The sequence below is a fragment of the Typopeltis vanoorti genome, chromosome 23 (genome assembly GCF_054136105.1).
Source record: "Typopeltis vanoorti isolate ZY-2024b chromosome 23, IOZ_Tvanoo_1.0, whole genome shotgun sequence".
NCBI lineage: Eukaryota > Metazoa > Arthropoda > Arachnida > Uropygi > Thelyphonidae > Typopeltis > Typopeltis vanoorti.
In genome coordinates, this window is record NC_143571.1 from 86,860,136 (window position 1) to 86,876,230 (window position 16,095).

At 35.2% G+C, this 16,095-nt stretch overlaps 1 protein-coding gene across 2 annotated transcripts in view; it reads left to right on the forward strand.

The window, feature by feature from the left end:
* Positions 1 to 16,095, forward strand: part of LOC150094045 (uncharacterized) — a 1,005,660-nt gene that overhangs the window by 9,795 nt on the left and 979,770 nt on the right. For both annotated transcript variants that reach the window (XM_090412663.1, XM_090412664.1), the window contains exon 2: positions 7,406 to 7,445. In XM_090412663.1, coding sequence (XP_090268789.1) covers positions 7,406 to 7,445 — 40 coding nt within the window. The remainder of the gene's footprint in view (positions 1 to 7,405; positions 7,446 to 16,095) is intronic.

Here is a 16,095-nt window from a genome sequence, read left to right on the forward strand (position 1 = left end):
TCTCCACGAATGTTATACACTCGTTACAACACTGCTGCATCATTTGCAATCCTCTTAGAAATAAGTCTTTCCCTTGTTGCACAAACCAGTCCTTGGCTATAGATATGACTTCATCATCTGTGGTAAATTTTGTTCCTTTCAATGTTTCTTTAAATTTGGGAATAGGAAATAGTCAGATGGAGCCAGGTCTGATGAATAGGGTAGGTGAGGCAAACATTGGAAGTCCAAGTTGTGTATTGCCTGTTGGGTTCCCTCTGCTCAGGGTTCCCATGCCATTTTTCCTTCAGTACCTTCTTCAGCTCCTTCAGAACTGTTGAATAAACTGCTGCTGTAACTGTTTCACCTCTTTTGAGGTGAAACAGTTACAGCAGCAGTTTACACCATCTTTACCAAGTAAGGATTACACCATCCATATCCCAAAAGACGATAACAAGAACCTTCCCTGCTGACTTTTGGGCTCGGAACATCTTTCGTCATCGAGAACCTTTGTGTCTCCACTGCATTGACTGTTGTTTGGACACGGGAACATAGTGATGAAGCCATGTTTCATCAACAGTCACAATATGAGCCAAAAAATTTGCACCTGATTTCTTACAATAACCCAAAATCCTTAAGATAACACCACACATTTTCTCTTTTGGTCAGTATTCAAGCATGTCCAAATGGTGGATAATGACCCCAACTTATTCCCTGGATATCACCAGAGTCTTTGCAATGTTTTTGGCTGGTATTTGTCCATCAAGGATCATGGCATTCAGTGTATCGATATTCTCAGGTCATATCGATGTGATTGCTGTAGACAGTCTTCCAGACCTGGGGACATCTGGCAACTGTTGGATATGCTGGGACACAGTTCCCTCAAGTCTCACACACAGTTTGGTGAATCTCAGTTGTGGACTTTTCTTGCAGCATGAAAAAAAAAATGGTAACAGCTTGCACTTCTGTGTCTTTGTATTTCTTCAAAACCTCTGACATGTCTTCTTATATATCCTAAACAAAAATGAACAAATTATTATAATTTGATGAAATTGTAAGACGAAAATTGGCAAGAACCTTCCTTGCTGATTTATGGGGGATTAAAGGTTTTTGAGATATGTTCTTTCTTGTGGTAATGTCAGTTGCTTTAATAGAATTTTTGTTCCAAAACTTTTCAGTTCCCCACCTTAATATGATTCTGCCGCTGGTGCCATCGGTTCACTCCACTAAATTTTTTTTAGAATCCTCATATCTGTGTCATATTCTAGTCTTTGATCAAGTGCTTTATTTCTAACCCAACTCTCAGATCCATAACTTAAAACTGGTTTGAACACAGTCTTGTATATTGCTTGTTTGGTGTTTTGGCTAATTTTTCTCTATTCCATATAAATTTATTCAACTGGCTACCTATCATACCTGCTTTGCATATTTTGTTGTCTATTTCCTGATTTAACTTGCAATCTTCACTAAAAACTGTGCCTAAATAGCTGAAATATTTTACTTGTTCTATTGGATCTCCATTCAGAATGCAGCAGAAGTTTTCTATTTTCCTGCTTATTTTCATAATTTTGGTCTTTTTATGGCTGATTTTCATTCCAAATTTGTTGCAGCTCTTATTAAATTTAGTTAGGGAATCTCAGAGATTTGCACTGGATGTGTTTAGAAGTACATCATCTGCATAAAGCAAAGAACTAAGTTTTTCCTGTCCAGTTCTAATATCAGGCCTTTGATGTGATCCATATAAATGATGAATAAGAGTCGAGATAATGTACATCCTTCTCTTACTCCTGATTTTATATCAAACCATCTTCTTATATTTCTTTCAATTCTAACTGCTGACTGACAACCTTCTGTATAATGCTCCATTCACTCCATATAATTGTAGTGTTTTGAAAAGCTTTTCTCTGGGCACCTTGTCGTATGCCTTATCCAGATCTACAAAACTTAAGTACAGATCCTTGTCATGTTCCTACGATTTTTCAGCTATTTGTCTTAAAGCAAAAATATGATCCTAACAACCTCTATTTGCCCTGAATCCAGCATGTTCTTCAAGTTTCTCTTCCACAATCTTTCTCAACCTCTTTCAAGTATGCTTGCTTAAATCGTACCTGGAACACTTTGTAGAGAAATTCCTCTTTAATTTTCACATTTAGCTTTATTTCCCTTTTTATAGATGGGAACTATGAGAGCTGCACTCCAATCATCTGGAATTTAACCTCCTTACCAGACCTTCTGAATTATGCAGTGTAGCCTCTGCAAAACTTTTATATCTCCATATTTAAGCATTTCTTACTTAAGCCAGCCTGGTTGGCCCGGTGGATAGCACACTCACTCTCAAATCAGCAGAACGTAGTTCAAGTTTCACTGTGGTCATGTGTATATGTAAAAGTCTTCTCTGGATTGGATGAGCTTGTGTAACTTCTTGTGTTTATAAAGGCTTGTTAAATAAATAAATAAAAAAAAAAACTATTCGAATATCATTTACTCCAGCTGCCTTTCTACATTTCAAGTTTTTGAGTGCTTTTTCTATCTCAAATATTAAATATGTACTCCTTCTTGCATTACTCTTGAAAATTTTCCAGTATAGTTCTGTCACTCACTGCCTGTTTTGTTTAAGTCTTTCCAAGTAATTATTCCAGATATCTAGAATATCTTTATCTTCAGTTGTCATGTCACCTTTATCATATTTGATTCCTATTACAGTATTCTTTCTTCCATTTTTGAGCTTTTTTTCAATAGCCCCCAGTTCTCATAGTTCCCATCTGTAAAAATGGGAATAAATCTGAATGTGAGAATTGCAGAGGAATTTCTCTGCTAAGTGTTTCAGGTAAGATTTATGCAAAAATACTTCAGAAGAGGTTGAGAAAAGTTGTAGAACAGAAACTTGGAGAAGAACAACCTGGGGTCAGGCTAAATACAGGTTGTCATCTTTATCATATGTCACCATTTTTGAGTATTTTCAATAATTCCCAGTTCTCATAGTTCCCATCTGTAAAACTGGGAATAAATCTGAATGTGAGAATTGGAAAGGAATTTCTCTACTAAGTGTCCAGGTAAGATTGATGCAAGAATACTTCAGAAGAGGTTGAGAAAAGTTGTAGAAGAGAAACTTGGAGAAGAACAACCTGGATTCAGGCCAAATAGAGGTTGTCAAGATCAAATAATGGAGATAATGTGAATTCTTGTGTTATCCCTGATTTTACTTCAAACTATCTTTCTGTATTTTCTTCAATTCTGACTGCTATTTCTTTCCACAAAATTTCTTTGTAGCCAATTTTTTTTTTTTTTAATACTGGCTTTTAATTCTGATTTCATTGTATAATATATCCTATGTATTGCTCTGTATAATGTATGTGGGAATATGACAAAGATCTGTACTTAAGTTTTATAGATCCAGAATATGACAAGGTATCTAAAGAAAGCGTTTTAAATCCCTACAGTTATATGGAGTGAATGGAACATTATACAGAGCAATACATAGTCTATATTTAAATTGTAAGTCAGCAGTTAGAATTTAAGAAAATACAGGAAGATGGTTTGATGTAAAATCAGGGGTAAGACAAGTATTCACATTATCTCCAACATTTTCGGGCCACTGCCCACTTTGCAAGACATAAATTTTGTAACGCCCCCCGCATTATAACAGTTTGAATAAAACCATATTTCAAATATTTGAGACTGAATAAAACCATATTTCAAATACTCAATACTGTACTGTTGACATTTCTTCTTATATTCAGGCATAATGAATTAATAAAATTTGCAAAAATATTCACAAAATAAAAGATTTAATTTACACTTTGTATGACTCCACTTCTATCACAATTTTGACTGATGATTGTTGACAAAGCACACAAAAAATAATGAAACTTATTCCTAAACCACTGGTATTTATAGATTTGAATTTGCACGCATTGACTTGTTTTCGATACCATCGTACTCGTGCTTTGAACAAGCCACTGGAAGCACCCATATTCCTGTCAAAACATGCTGAATTGAGTGAATTACCTATGTAATAGTTGACCGACATACTACTAGTTAAGACTCATCTGCTGCGTGGATAGACTAAAGCCTGTATGGCACGATTAATTTTTACAATAGCAAAAAATGAATACATTTTTTAAGTATATGAAAAATAGAAGTTAAAATATCCTGTATGACATGTTCAGTTTTCTCATTGACATAGAAAATTGACATCTATTTCTATCTGACATGGTAAATTTTCAAATGATTAAATAATTGAAATAGAAAATTGATAAAAAAATTGATCGTGTAAGACAGGCATAAGATGAATTAAAATTCAATATTTAAATTTTAAATGATTATCTAATCGCAAAATCACGAAAATAATTAATTTTTAAATATATATTATTAATTTCTTCTATAAACAGCCACTGACCCCTAGACTGCCTGAATGCCCCCAAATGCTTCTGATCCCGCTATAGCCCTAGAAGGCTTCAGCACCCACTGGGGGGGGGGGGGGGGCGGTACTGCCCAGTTTGGGATCCTATGATCTATATGGATTAGGATTATGAAAGAATAAGGTATTAATCCTTATATTAGAATTAGGTTTAATACATTTTCAGCTAAACATGCTCAGTTCATGTTTACATGATTCTCTAAGTAAATTGAATAATTGCTTACCTGGTTGGCCGAATGGTTAGTGTATCCACTCTCCAGCCAAAGGCTGTGGGTTCGAATATCCTGACGTAGGCATCGATGTTTATGATTGTCTGTGAAAATATTAGTGGTGGTGGTAGTGGATGGTGTTGGTGTATATGATGATGATGGTAGTTGTAGTCGGTGGATTGCATGGTGGAGACGGAGAGCTGTAGAGGAGGTGCCCTCCCTCGATGAGTCTTTTGACTCCTTGGAGGTGTCATGTAATAATAATAATAAATTGAATAATAGCTGTAACAAATTTGGCATGAAAATCAGCCTTAAAAAATACAAAAACTATGAAAATAAGCAGGAACATAGTAAACTTCAGCTGCATTCTGAATTCAGAGCCTGTAGAACAAGTAAAATATTTCAGCTATTTAGCATAGTCTTTTTAGTGAAGATGGCAAATTAAATTTTGAAGACAACAAAATAAGCAAAGCTGGTATTATAGTGTTATATTTATGTAGTTATTATTTTATATCTTCTAGTTTTGTATTTTCTTATGTTTCTTTATTTTCCTACATTCTGTTTGTGTTCCCTCCTCAATTAATTTTATCTTTATTCTAATTCACTCCTTACTTCTCATTCCCTTACTTATAGCTATCTATCAAAGTTCCCTAATTTCACTGTGGCCACACTCTTAGATGAACTCGTGTGCAAATCCTTCAGACAAAAAGATTGCCCCAAGGTAGAGCCAAATTTCTCCCTGGCTGAAAATCTGAAGTCAACTCCTTTTCAGAATTTAGAAAATTTATTTGTTAATGCTGCTCCATCTTAATTCCTATACAATAGAATTAATATTGTCAGAGAGTCAGCCCGCAGACTACTACATGATTTACTTAATCTAACACAAACAAATTTTACAATATTTTATCTTCTACTGCAGTCGTAACCAGTTCCCACTCTTTTACTTAAACAGGTTCTACTTTTAGCAAGTGGTGCATTGGCTTGAATAATCAGAACTTGTTTTTTGTAAAGAAAACATGAACGTTTATTCACTCTAAGTCGTGATACATGTCATTCAAAGAAACTACATTAAATGAGGAATTTCTAAGGGAAAATGTTACACTAACAGACAAGATCTATATTATACTAGACATCTCACATTAAGGTACACAAACTGAGTTAAGCTGTCTCAATCCCGCTCACTTATTACAGTTACGCTAATGAGCATCTTACCCTCCCACAAATATTAAGGCATAACCATATTAAATCAATTCAATAACATGCCTAAAACAATATAATTCTAGAGCTACAAGATTCTCACTAGAAGATTAGGTACTAGAGTCCTGAACATTTTCAATCACAAGAAATTTAACACTTCGTTCACCCTGGCCTTAAATTACAATACTATGGACGAAATTCTACATTACCGACCAGTTCTATACTTCAGGAGGCTCTTCACATCTGATTTTCCTACAGGCTTACTTTGGGTGGTTTTCTAGTTCGGGGGTCTGTTGTTCCTTGTCTCGACCATCCAGTAATTTCGATCACCAATGACTTCTTTTCTGGATACTCAAACTTCTCTGACGGAAAGGTACTGCTGGAGCTGCACAATATTTCGGCGTTCACTGGACGTTTCGTTGCATCGATGAGAATGCTCGAACTCTGCCACTACTTAATCGTATCGTCGCCGCTTGACCATCCAGCCTTCACCTGAACGACTTCTCTTCGGCTCCCGCCACAGGATAAGGACCACAAAAAATTTGAGAGAGAGCAAGAGCTCACGCCGCCAAACCTTTTATACTCCTCCGTGTCTGCTCTCCCTACTACGTCATCGGTTGCACCCGCTACACAAGCCTCTTTGCACCCTGTACCTTCATCTTCTCTGTCGTGTCTCGACGTGGGCATTGCACGTGCCTCGGACATCGTATTACTTCCCAGGTTCACACTTATAATCTGGTTTCTTCATTTTCCCCCGACTTTCCTGCTACAATATTACCTTTATTATATCTGAATTCTTGTCTGTTATTTACAGGGCCATTTATAAAACAATACGTAGAAAGATTATATGAAGGAATCATTACTACTATATTTACAAAATTCGAATTTATACCTATTTACAAGTATTTCCTTTGGGAAATTGTGCATTCCATTTAAATCTCGAATGAAATGCTTGAGGAAAAACAATAGGTAGCCAGCTGAATAAATTTATATGGAATAAGAGAGAAATTAGCCAATACACCAAACTAGCAGTATACAAGACTATGTTCAAATCATAGCTATATACTGATTTAAAACTTTTTTTAGCTCAGCTCAAATCTACCACTACGTCCTCTCACAACTCTTGCGCCCTCTCTCTCTCTCACCTGCCTTTCTATAATGGAATCGCCATCTTATGCCAAGATGGTAGAAAAAGACCCAAAGGAAGACCAACATGTAGTTATACTGATTTAGTCAGAAGTGCCTAGAAGAACAAAGTGTTAGATATGACAATATTCGAGTGCTTACATGTAATAGACTGATTTGGAAGAAAATTGTTGATAGAATTTTATTATAATGTAAACTTAATCATGTAGTGTGGCCATCATAACCTTGAGGGTACTTATCAGGAAATTGATGGTGCTATTTCACAGAAATGAGATTCATTAGATTTCCAAATCTTTTTTGTGAGACTGCTAAAAAAATTTGCCAAATGAAATGTAAAATTCCATACAAATTTCCTGTTTTGCAAATTTATACCAAATATTGAATTATGTGTGTGTACTCTTTTTTTTTTTTCTTTTCTTTTTTTCATTCTTGTTTTCTCTCTCACTCTATCTTTCAGGAGATGGAAATGCATCATATATACAGAATCACACTGCACGGTAAGTGATTGCATTTTTACAAATAAAGATTTTATATCTCAGATCTTGATAGTTGAATGCTTTATAAAATTATTTATCTCAATCCATTGAAAGTAAAGTGAAATTTATATTTTCATATTCCTTTCATCATGTGCCTGTCTGCATATAATTTGAGGATTAAGTTTCTAGGGAAAAAAACATTCTTACATTGTTACTTCTGCTTATACCAACCCATCCCCTCTCGATCTGTGTGGTTGAGTATGTTGTTATTATGAGGTTTTTTAAGTTTCAGCCTTATTTTTGAGTGATGTTACTATGGTACTTCAGGATGTGAGAGAGAGCTGGATGGAAACAAGGAAAGGTAGAATTTCCATCTAACATCCTTAGAGAGTGACCAAACAGCTCAACTGCCAATTGAGCAGGAGGCAAGCTTATTGCATTTCTCCCTTAAATAGCAGTATTCCTCTAATACCAATAATTTTTGGTTCCATTTCATTTATTAACAAAATGGAACCAAATTAAAAATTTGTCACCTTGATTCCAGATGCTTCTGTTTTTTGATTCTTGATTATTCAACTTGAGTCTCAAAACAAGCACACTTGCAGTCACTGGAAGAAGGATAAGATAATTCATTTTAGAAAGGTGGAACCAGGACAGAATAACCAATTATAGATGATCATTCAGTATCTTTGAACTGGATATTATGATCTTAGAGAAGTTACTTAGGATCTGAAGAGGTAAATAGATAGTACCTTGATCCCTTATAGAGGTCAGCATGGTGCATTAGCAATTTGCTCCTGTTTTATAATAGTGACTGTCGAGTTGAATATGTTGAATTGATATACTACCATAGTAGTTTTGGATTTTTTCAATGGGTTTCACAGGATTCCACACTAGAGGTTATTCTTTTGTTTTCTTTTTACTATAACCCTTTCACTGTGATTGCAACGTTTAAAGCACATTATCTCAAAGAGACTTTATCAAAAAGAGACTTTGATAAAGCTGGAAACGTTGTTCCATAGTGTGAGATTGAAGAGTTTTGGAAGTGATTCAACATTTTAGACGCAATTCGGCTAACACAGAGCGCCTGGCATAAAGTTTCCGAAAAAACTATGAAAGGAGTATGGCATAAACTTTCTCAGTTTAGTGATAATTTTGAAGGCTCTGAAGACCCAACAAAGATTGTGAATTCTGAAACTCATGCGATCTTAGGTTTAGCTAACCAGTTGCCAATGGAAGTTTTGGAAGGTGATGTTAATGAACTGCTTCAATCTCACACTATGGAACTCTCACCCAATGATCTCCTTGAATTAGCGCAACAAGAAAGAAACAAAGACGATAGTGAATATGAAGCTCCAACTCGGTTTTTCACTTTAAAAGCCTAGAAGAAACATTTAAACTCCTCGAAAAAAAAGCTCAAGCAATCTTTGAATCACAAGATTCAGACTTTGAACGATTTAGTAAATTTTCCCTTGAAATGAATAATGCTTCTGCTTGCTATCGAGATATTTTAAACAAAAAGAAGAAAAATTCAACACAGCAGATGACACTTGAGGCTTTCTTTGAAAAAAAGATGCACTGAAGTTTGCTAATATATCTCCTACTACCTAGACAGCTGCCAATTTGCCCGGTGATATAGAAATGAGCTAATTTTTTTTCAAAGAATCTTTTTTAATTTAAAACTTTTCTTGTTATTTTTTAAATATGTAAATCTTTGGATAGTAAAATCTTTCATATCATTTAATATTTTATATATATTCCTTCCTACAAACGTAACACTCACTTATAGCATTATTTTAAGGCAAATAAACTCCCGCTTTACGAATTCCCGATTTACAAACATTCTCCAGGAATCGATTAATTCGTAAAGATGGGAACTACCTGTATTTGGAAAGTGACAAAATGTTCTGAAGGCTATTGAAAAGCTTATAAATGGAGGAAGAAAGAGAACTATAAAACAAATTAGATATGATAAAGGCGACATGAAAAATGAAGATAAAGATATACTCTTTTTGTCTGAAATAATTACTTGGAAAGATTGTTAAAATGAAACAAGAAGTGGCAGATCAGTGGTAGAAAATATTCAAGAGGAATGTAAACAGGGTACACATCAATACTTAAGGCAGAAGAAAAGCCATCAGAAACTTGAACTGCGGAAAGACAGAGTAGATGATATTATTATTTTAGACCTCCATTGAGTTATAACTCATTATAGGAGGGTCATCTTAGACAATGCAAACTTTATCATACTACTCCTTAAACCAATTAACCATTCTGTCAGGCAATGAATTTCATGGTCCAACCACCCTCCATGCAAAAAAAAAGCCACTCCCTCCTACTCACTACCTCCTTTTGAAACTTCCAGGGATGGCCTTCTTTCCTTGTTCCTACCAGTTCTATTATATCAAAAATTTTCCCTGTGTCAATCCTGTAAATACTCTCAACAGTTTAAATGTCTCATTTATGTCACCCCTTCATCTTTTCTCCACCAACCTATGTAGTTTGCATGCCCTCAGTCTATCCTTATAGCTAAGTCCTGATATCATTTTTCTTATCTGTCTCTGTACCCTCTCCAGTGTTAATTTATCCTTTTCAAATCCCAGTGACTAAATCTAGGTACAGTGCTCCAGATGTGTCCTGATGAGGGCTTTATACAATGGAATCATCACTCTTTTATCTCTAGTGATCAACATTCATTTTAGTATTGTAGCTGTTGCCTTCATCACCTTTGCAGTATGTGCCTCTAAACTTCAAATTGGTATTGATAATCACCCCATGATTTCTTACTTCATCCACTTCCTCTAATGGAGATCCACCAAATTGGCCTCCCATCTGTGAATCCCAAATTTGAAGACCTTACGTTTAGCTGCATTAAACTGATATCCCCCATTCATTTTTTCCTTTCCAAATTATTGAAATCCTCTTGAAGAGCTAAAGCATCAGCACTGTTACTAATAACCCTCCCAAGCTTCACATCATCTATAAATAACTGAATATCTCCCTGCAACCCAGCTACAGTGTCATTGACATAAAGGTTAAAAAGAAAATTACTGAAATATGAATCCCTTTGACAGATATTACTTTTTTCTGCCCAGTTTTGTATATGATCCCTAATTTTTCCAAAATCTAACCATGGAAAAAATACAAACTAGTCTATAGTTTGATGCCTGCATTTTACCACCACATTGTGTAATGGTGCTATCTTATCTCCTCCTCTCACTTGACTCATTGGGAACTTTTCCAGTAGCTAGGCTTTCATTGAACAGCCAGGTCAATGAAACTGTCAGTTCCTTAGCACATTCTCTCTAAACATGTGGTGAAATCCAATCCATATTGATGTCCAGAGTATTTAGTATTTAAATCACATTCTCCTCATCGACTTCTAAGCCTTCAATCCTTTACATTACCAGAAATAAAACCTGCTTTTCCAGGATGAAATTCCCCAGTAAACTGATCATCAAACAGTTCCACTATATCATGTGTACTGTTCACTTTGCCTCCTTTTCCATCTAATAGGATTATTAGACATTTTCCCCCTTCATATCAAGGATAATATCAGGAATACACAGGCTACATCATAATACATCAACATCATCATGCCTATCAAGGATTTAGGCCTAGAATGGCCTGTTCTGGCCTTAGAAGTCATCATTTAATCTTTTAAGAGGATGTCCTGGTTTAATTTTTCCTAATGGCTCGTACTTTAAGGCTTGTTTTGTAATCTTTCTGTTTTCATTCTTTGAATGTGTTCCGGAGGACCCTGTAACCTCTAGAAGTGTGTCCCCTGGGTGGCGGATAGGGAAGCACACCATTTATGTATGTGTGTGTATATATATATTTTTTATATATGTGGAGGAGGGGGGGGTCCAAATATACTAAATAAGGACTCGTGGACCAACAGGGCCATAAGGGGCAATCATCTTGATTGTAAGGGAAATGGCACTTCCATGGTCCTCTAGCTGGATCTATCCTCTTCTTCCTCTACTTTGAGGAAGATCTACTCACTTTAATCTTTCCTATAAGGCCTTATCAGCCAACTCTTCTTATTTTATGACCCTTATGCTATTAGAGTACTTGAGGACCATGGGGGTTTTTCCATTTCTGGCCTTATATCTATGTTCCCTCTATAAACCATTACTATAATTCTACTTTATTCTACTATAATCTACTCTTTCCCCCTCATTATACCCTATTCCTCCTATGGGTTTAAATTTGGAAGAAGGCTAGTTCAGAAGCTTTAAGGTAGCAGCCCTACCACTGAACTATCCATCGGCAGGCTAGTCACCTGACATGGAGAACATTATTCTACTTTTAAGCTGACAGAAAAAGGTAATCGGAATGAATCTATGGAAAATGACCCTGGAATGGAAAAGGTAAAACGAAAATAGAAACGATAAAAATATAATACATATAGCAAACTGGAATGTAAGAGGAATAACATATAATGAAATAGAATTAGACCAAATATTAAATGAAAAATTTTCAAATAGCAGTAATTATAATATATACAATGCAGTTAGTTACAGCATGTTTGCTATGATCAACCATTGACCCTAACCTGATTTCTGGTGAGGGGAAAAAAAAAAAAAATATATATATATATATATATATATATGTTTATTTATTTATTTATTTACACATACAGGGTTTTACAAATATGCAAAAAATTTACTTGCACAAGCTTTCCAATTTTTTAAATGACATGTTACAATAAGTTAATATCAGTTCCACAGAATGATTAATAGTGTTTTCCATTGTTGAAAAAAGTAATATTTAATTTTTTAAAATTAAATTAAAAAAAAATTCTATGTTGTCTAGCCTGCAGCTACTACTTGCTGCAAGCTGGACTCCCCCCCCCCCACACCACAAGGAGTGTTCAAAAAAAGACCTAACTTTTTTAAATAGCATGCCAGCCAGCACAGATAGCATACTGCAGCTACTGAGCACACCTAGCAGCAGGTTTTGAACAATTACCATTTGCTCCATTCTGCTATGAGCATTAGTCGTCGAGTTACATCCACTGAAGTGAGCACGTGCACAAGCTGGTCATCAGATTAGTGAGAGAGTTGCAATGAAAGAGCTTGAAGAGCATGTGTGTGTGTGAAATTTTGCTGCAAACTTGGTAAAAATTTTACAGAGACATTTCAATTGCTTTACCAAGCATACAGGGAGGACTGTATGAGCTGAATGCAGTGCTATGAGTGGTTTAAGCATCTATGAATGAGTCGGTCAAAGATCAAGGTGATGTCGGTTGTGTTTTTTTGGAAAGGCATTATCCATTATGAATTTGTACCACGTGGTCAGATGGTAAACAAAGAGTTGTACCAAGAAGTTTTAGCATGTTTGAGGGATGCAGTGTGCAGGAAGAGGTCTGAATTGTCGATGTTACACCACAACAATGTGCCCGCTCACACATTGCTCCTCATCTGCAGTTATATGGCAAAATATCAGACATCCATTGTGCCCCTCCATCCTGTTTTCCAGACTTAGCTCCAGCAGACTTTTTCCTGTTTCCCAGACTTAAAACCACTTTGAAAGGATGTCATTTCCTAACCAAACAGGAGATTCAGGAAAATGTGATAAGAGAACTGCATGCCATCATAGAAAGTGCTTTCCAGGAAGCATTTCAACAATGGAAGAAACATTGGGAACGGTGTATTGCCAGTAGAGGGGGACTACTTTTGAAGAGGGACAGTGTTTAAAATATTGTAAAATGAGCAATAAAGCCTTTATAGCAAAAGTTTGATCTTTTTTTAAACATGCCTTGTATGTATATATATATATATATATATATATATATATATAAATTAGTAACGATTAAATACTTTAATATATAAGTAAAACTATATTGGTGGCTTCTAGTTATGGTTCAGTTTCATACAAGTCCTATTATTTTTAAGTTCTCTATATTGTCTGAAGACCACTGGTTCAGTTTCACTTTCAGAAGGGGTCCCTAAACCAGTGGTGCTGAGACCATAAACAGATCTTAAAAATAACAGGACTACAGAAACAAACCCTAACTAGTGGCCACTGATACAAGGGTGTGCTGAAAAGTTGTGATAATCACCATGAAGGAATTGAGATAGAACCATATAACTTACACATTATTCTACATATATACCATGAATATTCTACTTATATTCCATGAAGTTATATGCTTGTTACAATGCTGTTGCATCATTTGCAATCCTCTGTTGGGAAAAAAAGTGGTCTTTCTCTTGTTGCACAAATTGGTCTATTTTTGTTCTAGGCATTTATCAGAACTTTTCAGCTCCCTCATATAATTTAACTGATATACAAGATATCCCTTAAATCACAGAGGGGTTTAAACATTTATTGCTTTTTTTTATTTGTTAATTGTTTTTATTTTTTGTTGTAATGAAATACAGAACTTGGAGATTGTTTTTATTAGTTATATAAAAAACCACATCACCTGAATGCTTTCCATTCTCAGCTTCACAAAGATGGGTCCTTTCAACAGCATGTTCCATGACATCTGTTAATGTTTCTGGCTGCAGTGCCCTAATTTCTGCATGAATGCTGTTGGATTGTTTAGGGCTTGTTCAACATCTTTTCCTTCAGGTAATCCCATAGCAAGAAGTCAGGAGCTGTCACATCTGGAGAATGCTAATTTTCAAAATAAAATTACATGATTTTGGTTTGGTGTTGGATTCTGAATTTTTCCATGATTAATTTCCCAGTTTCTTAAGAATATCTGAAAAAAATTAATAATGAAAAAAAAGTTCTTCATATTTTAAACCCCTTTGTGACTTATGGGCTGCCCTGTAAAATATATTTAAGTATTTCATTACTAATTTTTTATTTTTATTTCCCCTCCCTCATAGAGGTCAAGCTAGGGTCAGCAGTTGACCAAAGCAGTGATGCTGTAGCTCAGTGTAGTGTATCCTAATGTAGGTTGTATCTTAGTGTGTGTGTGTGTTCCTGATGATGACCTTGATATATGTCAAAACATTGCGTGTTATTATATTTTAATTAAAATGTGTGCTATAGCTTGGTGGTTTGTCTTCATAATTCTACATAATGAACATCAGAGGAAGAAAAGAAATGATTTATTGACTTACCAATATTTTGCTGGATTTTAAGCCAGCATCTTCACAGCACAGATTACAAACAGCTGTAAAGCACTCAGAAGTAAATTAGGTTATTGCAGAAACATTACATATTATAACTGAAAAGGAACTACTGTCTTATCATGTCACCCTCTTAGGGCTGGATAAAACAAAGTTAATTCAGAGACATCGGGTTAAATACAGTCTTAGAATGACTGTTTCAACAGATCTTTGGCAAATTAATGGTAACCATACTGATTGGTGTTAGTATGGTGATTCTAAAAATAGTCACTCAGACCTGTAAGGGCTTCTGTGCAGTACAGGTCTTCATCTATTTAATCCTGTTTGATGAGATATCCAGAGCATGGTCTGCCAGTCTCCTGACTTGTCAGATACTTTTCTATTCATAGATCTACCAGTATGTCCTAAGTAAGTTTCTTGGAAAGGAAAAATATACAAACAAACACTTGGGATGGAATGAACTCCCAACCTCCATAGAATATAGATGATTTTTAGAGGGGGAAAGATTGTCATCCAATCTTTCCCCTCAACACAGTCTAGCTGTGCTATGTAGATGTATTTGATCCCATGATTTGGATACATTAGATACATTTAGTTCACTTAAATAGACTACAGCCATAGATGAATTTCACAGTAGAACGTGAAACAAAACAGATATCATTCCTTCCTAGACACATTAGTTAAACAGAGAGCTGTAGAATTCTGTGAGTGTGCCCTCCCTTGATGAGTCCTTGGACTCCTTGGAGATGTCACAAAATAATAATAAATAATAATAATCAAAAATAGTTCATTATCTGCTTATGAAACCTACACAACACAAAAAATACATGGAAATCATGCCATCATCCATCAGTTTGGCATCCTTAAAGCACTTACATAAAAATCGGAATATTTGTTTTAATGAGACAGATCTTGCCACAGAACACAGTTACCTATGGAGTACTTTTTGTTTATCCACTGGTTATAATCCCTGTAAAATAGTCATACTATTCCACTGCATCTGGGGTATATCTGAAAAGGTAGCTGAAGTTCTTCATAAATATAATCTCCATGCCACTTTCAAACCACACCTTCATTAGCAACCTTCATCTGTTTTTTTTTTGAAGGATCAGCTTTATCATCTTGCATCCTGAGTTATAAAGTTCCATATGCTTGCAACTTAGTCCACTTTGAAAAAAATGATAGAGCAGTTAACATATACCTTGAATAACATAAAAATTCATCTGCTGTTATTAATATGGCAAGTCAGGACTGGTTACCCATGGTTCAGATGCCCTTCACACAAGATTACATGAGAGACACCTGTGCAACATAGACATTGCTATTAAGTCTGAGAAATTATTTTTAAAATCCACATCAACCATTAAACAGTCTCTAACCTCAGTAAGTATAGCTACATTAATTTTGCAAAGATTTTTATAAGACAGTCATTCTAAGAACACATTTAGACTGACTTTTCTCCACTCTCTTTTTAAGTATTATTATTGTAATATATGCCCTCCATATATGGAGTTTTGTATTTTCTTAAAGATGTTTAATTAAATTTTTTTTGAAAATGAAAAAAATTTCATTTCTTTACC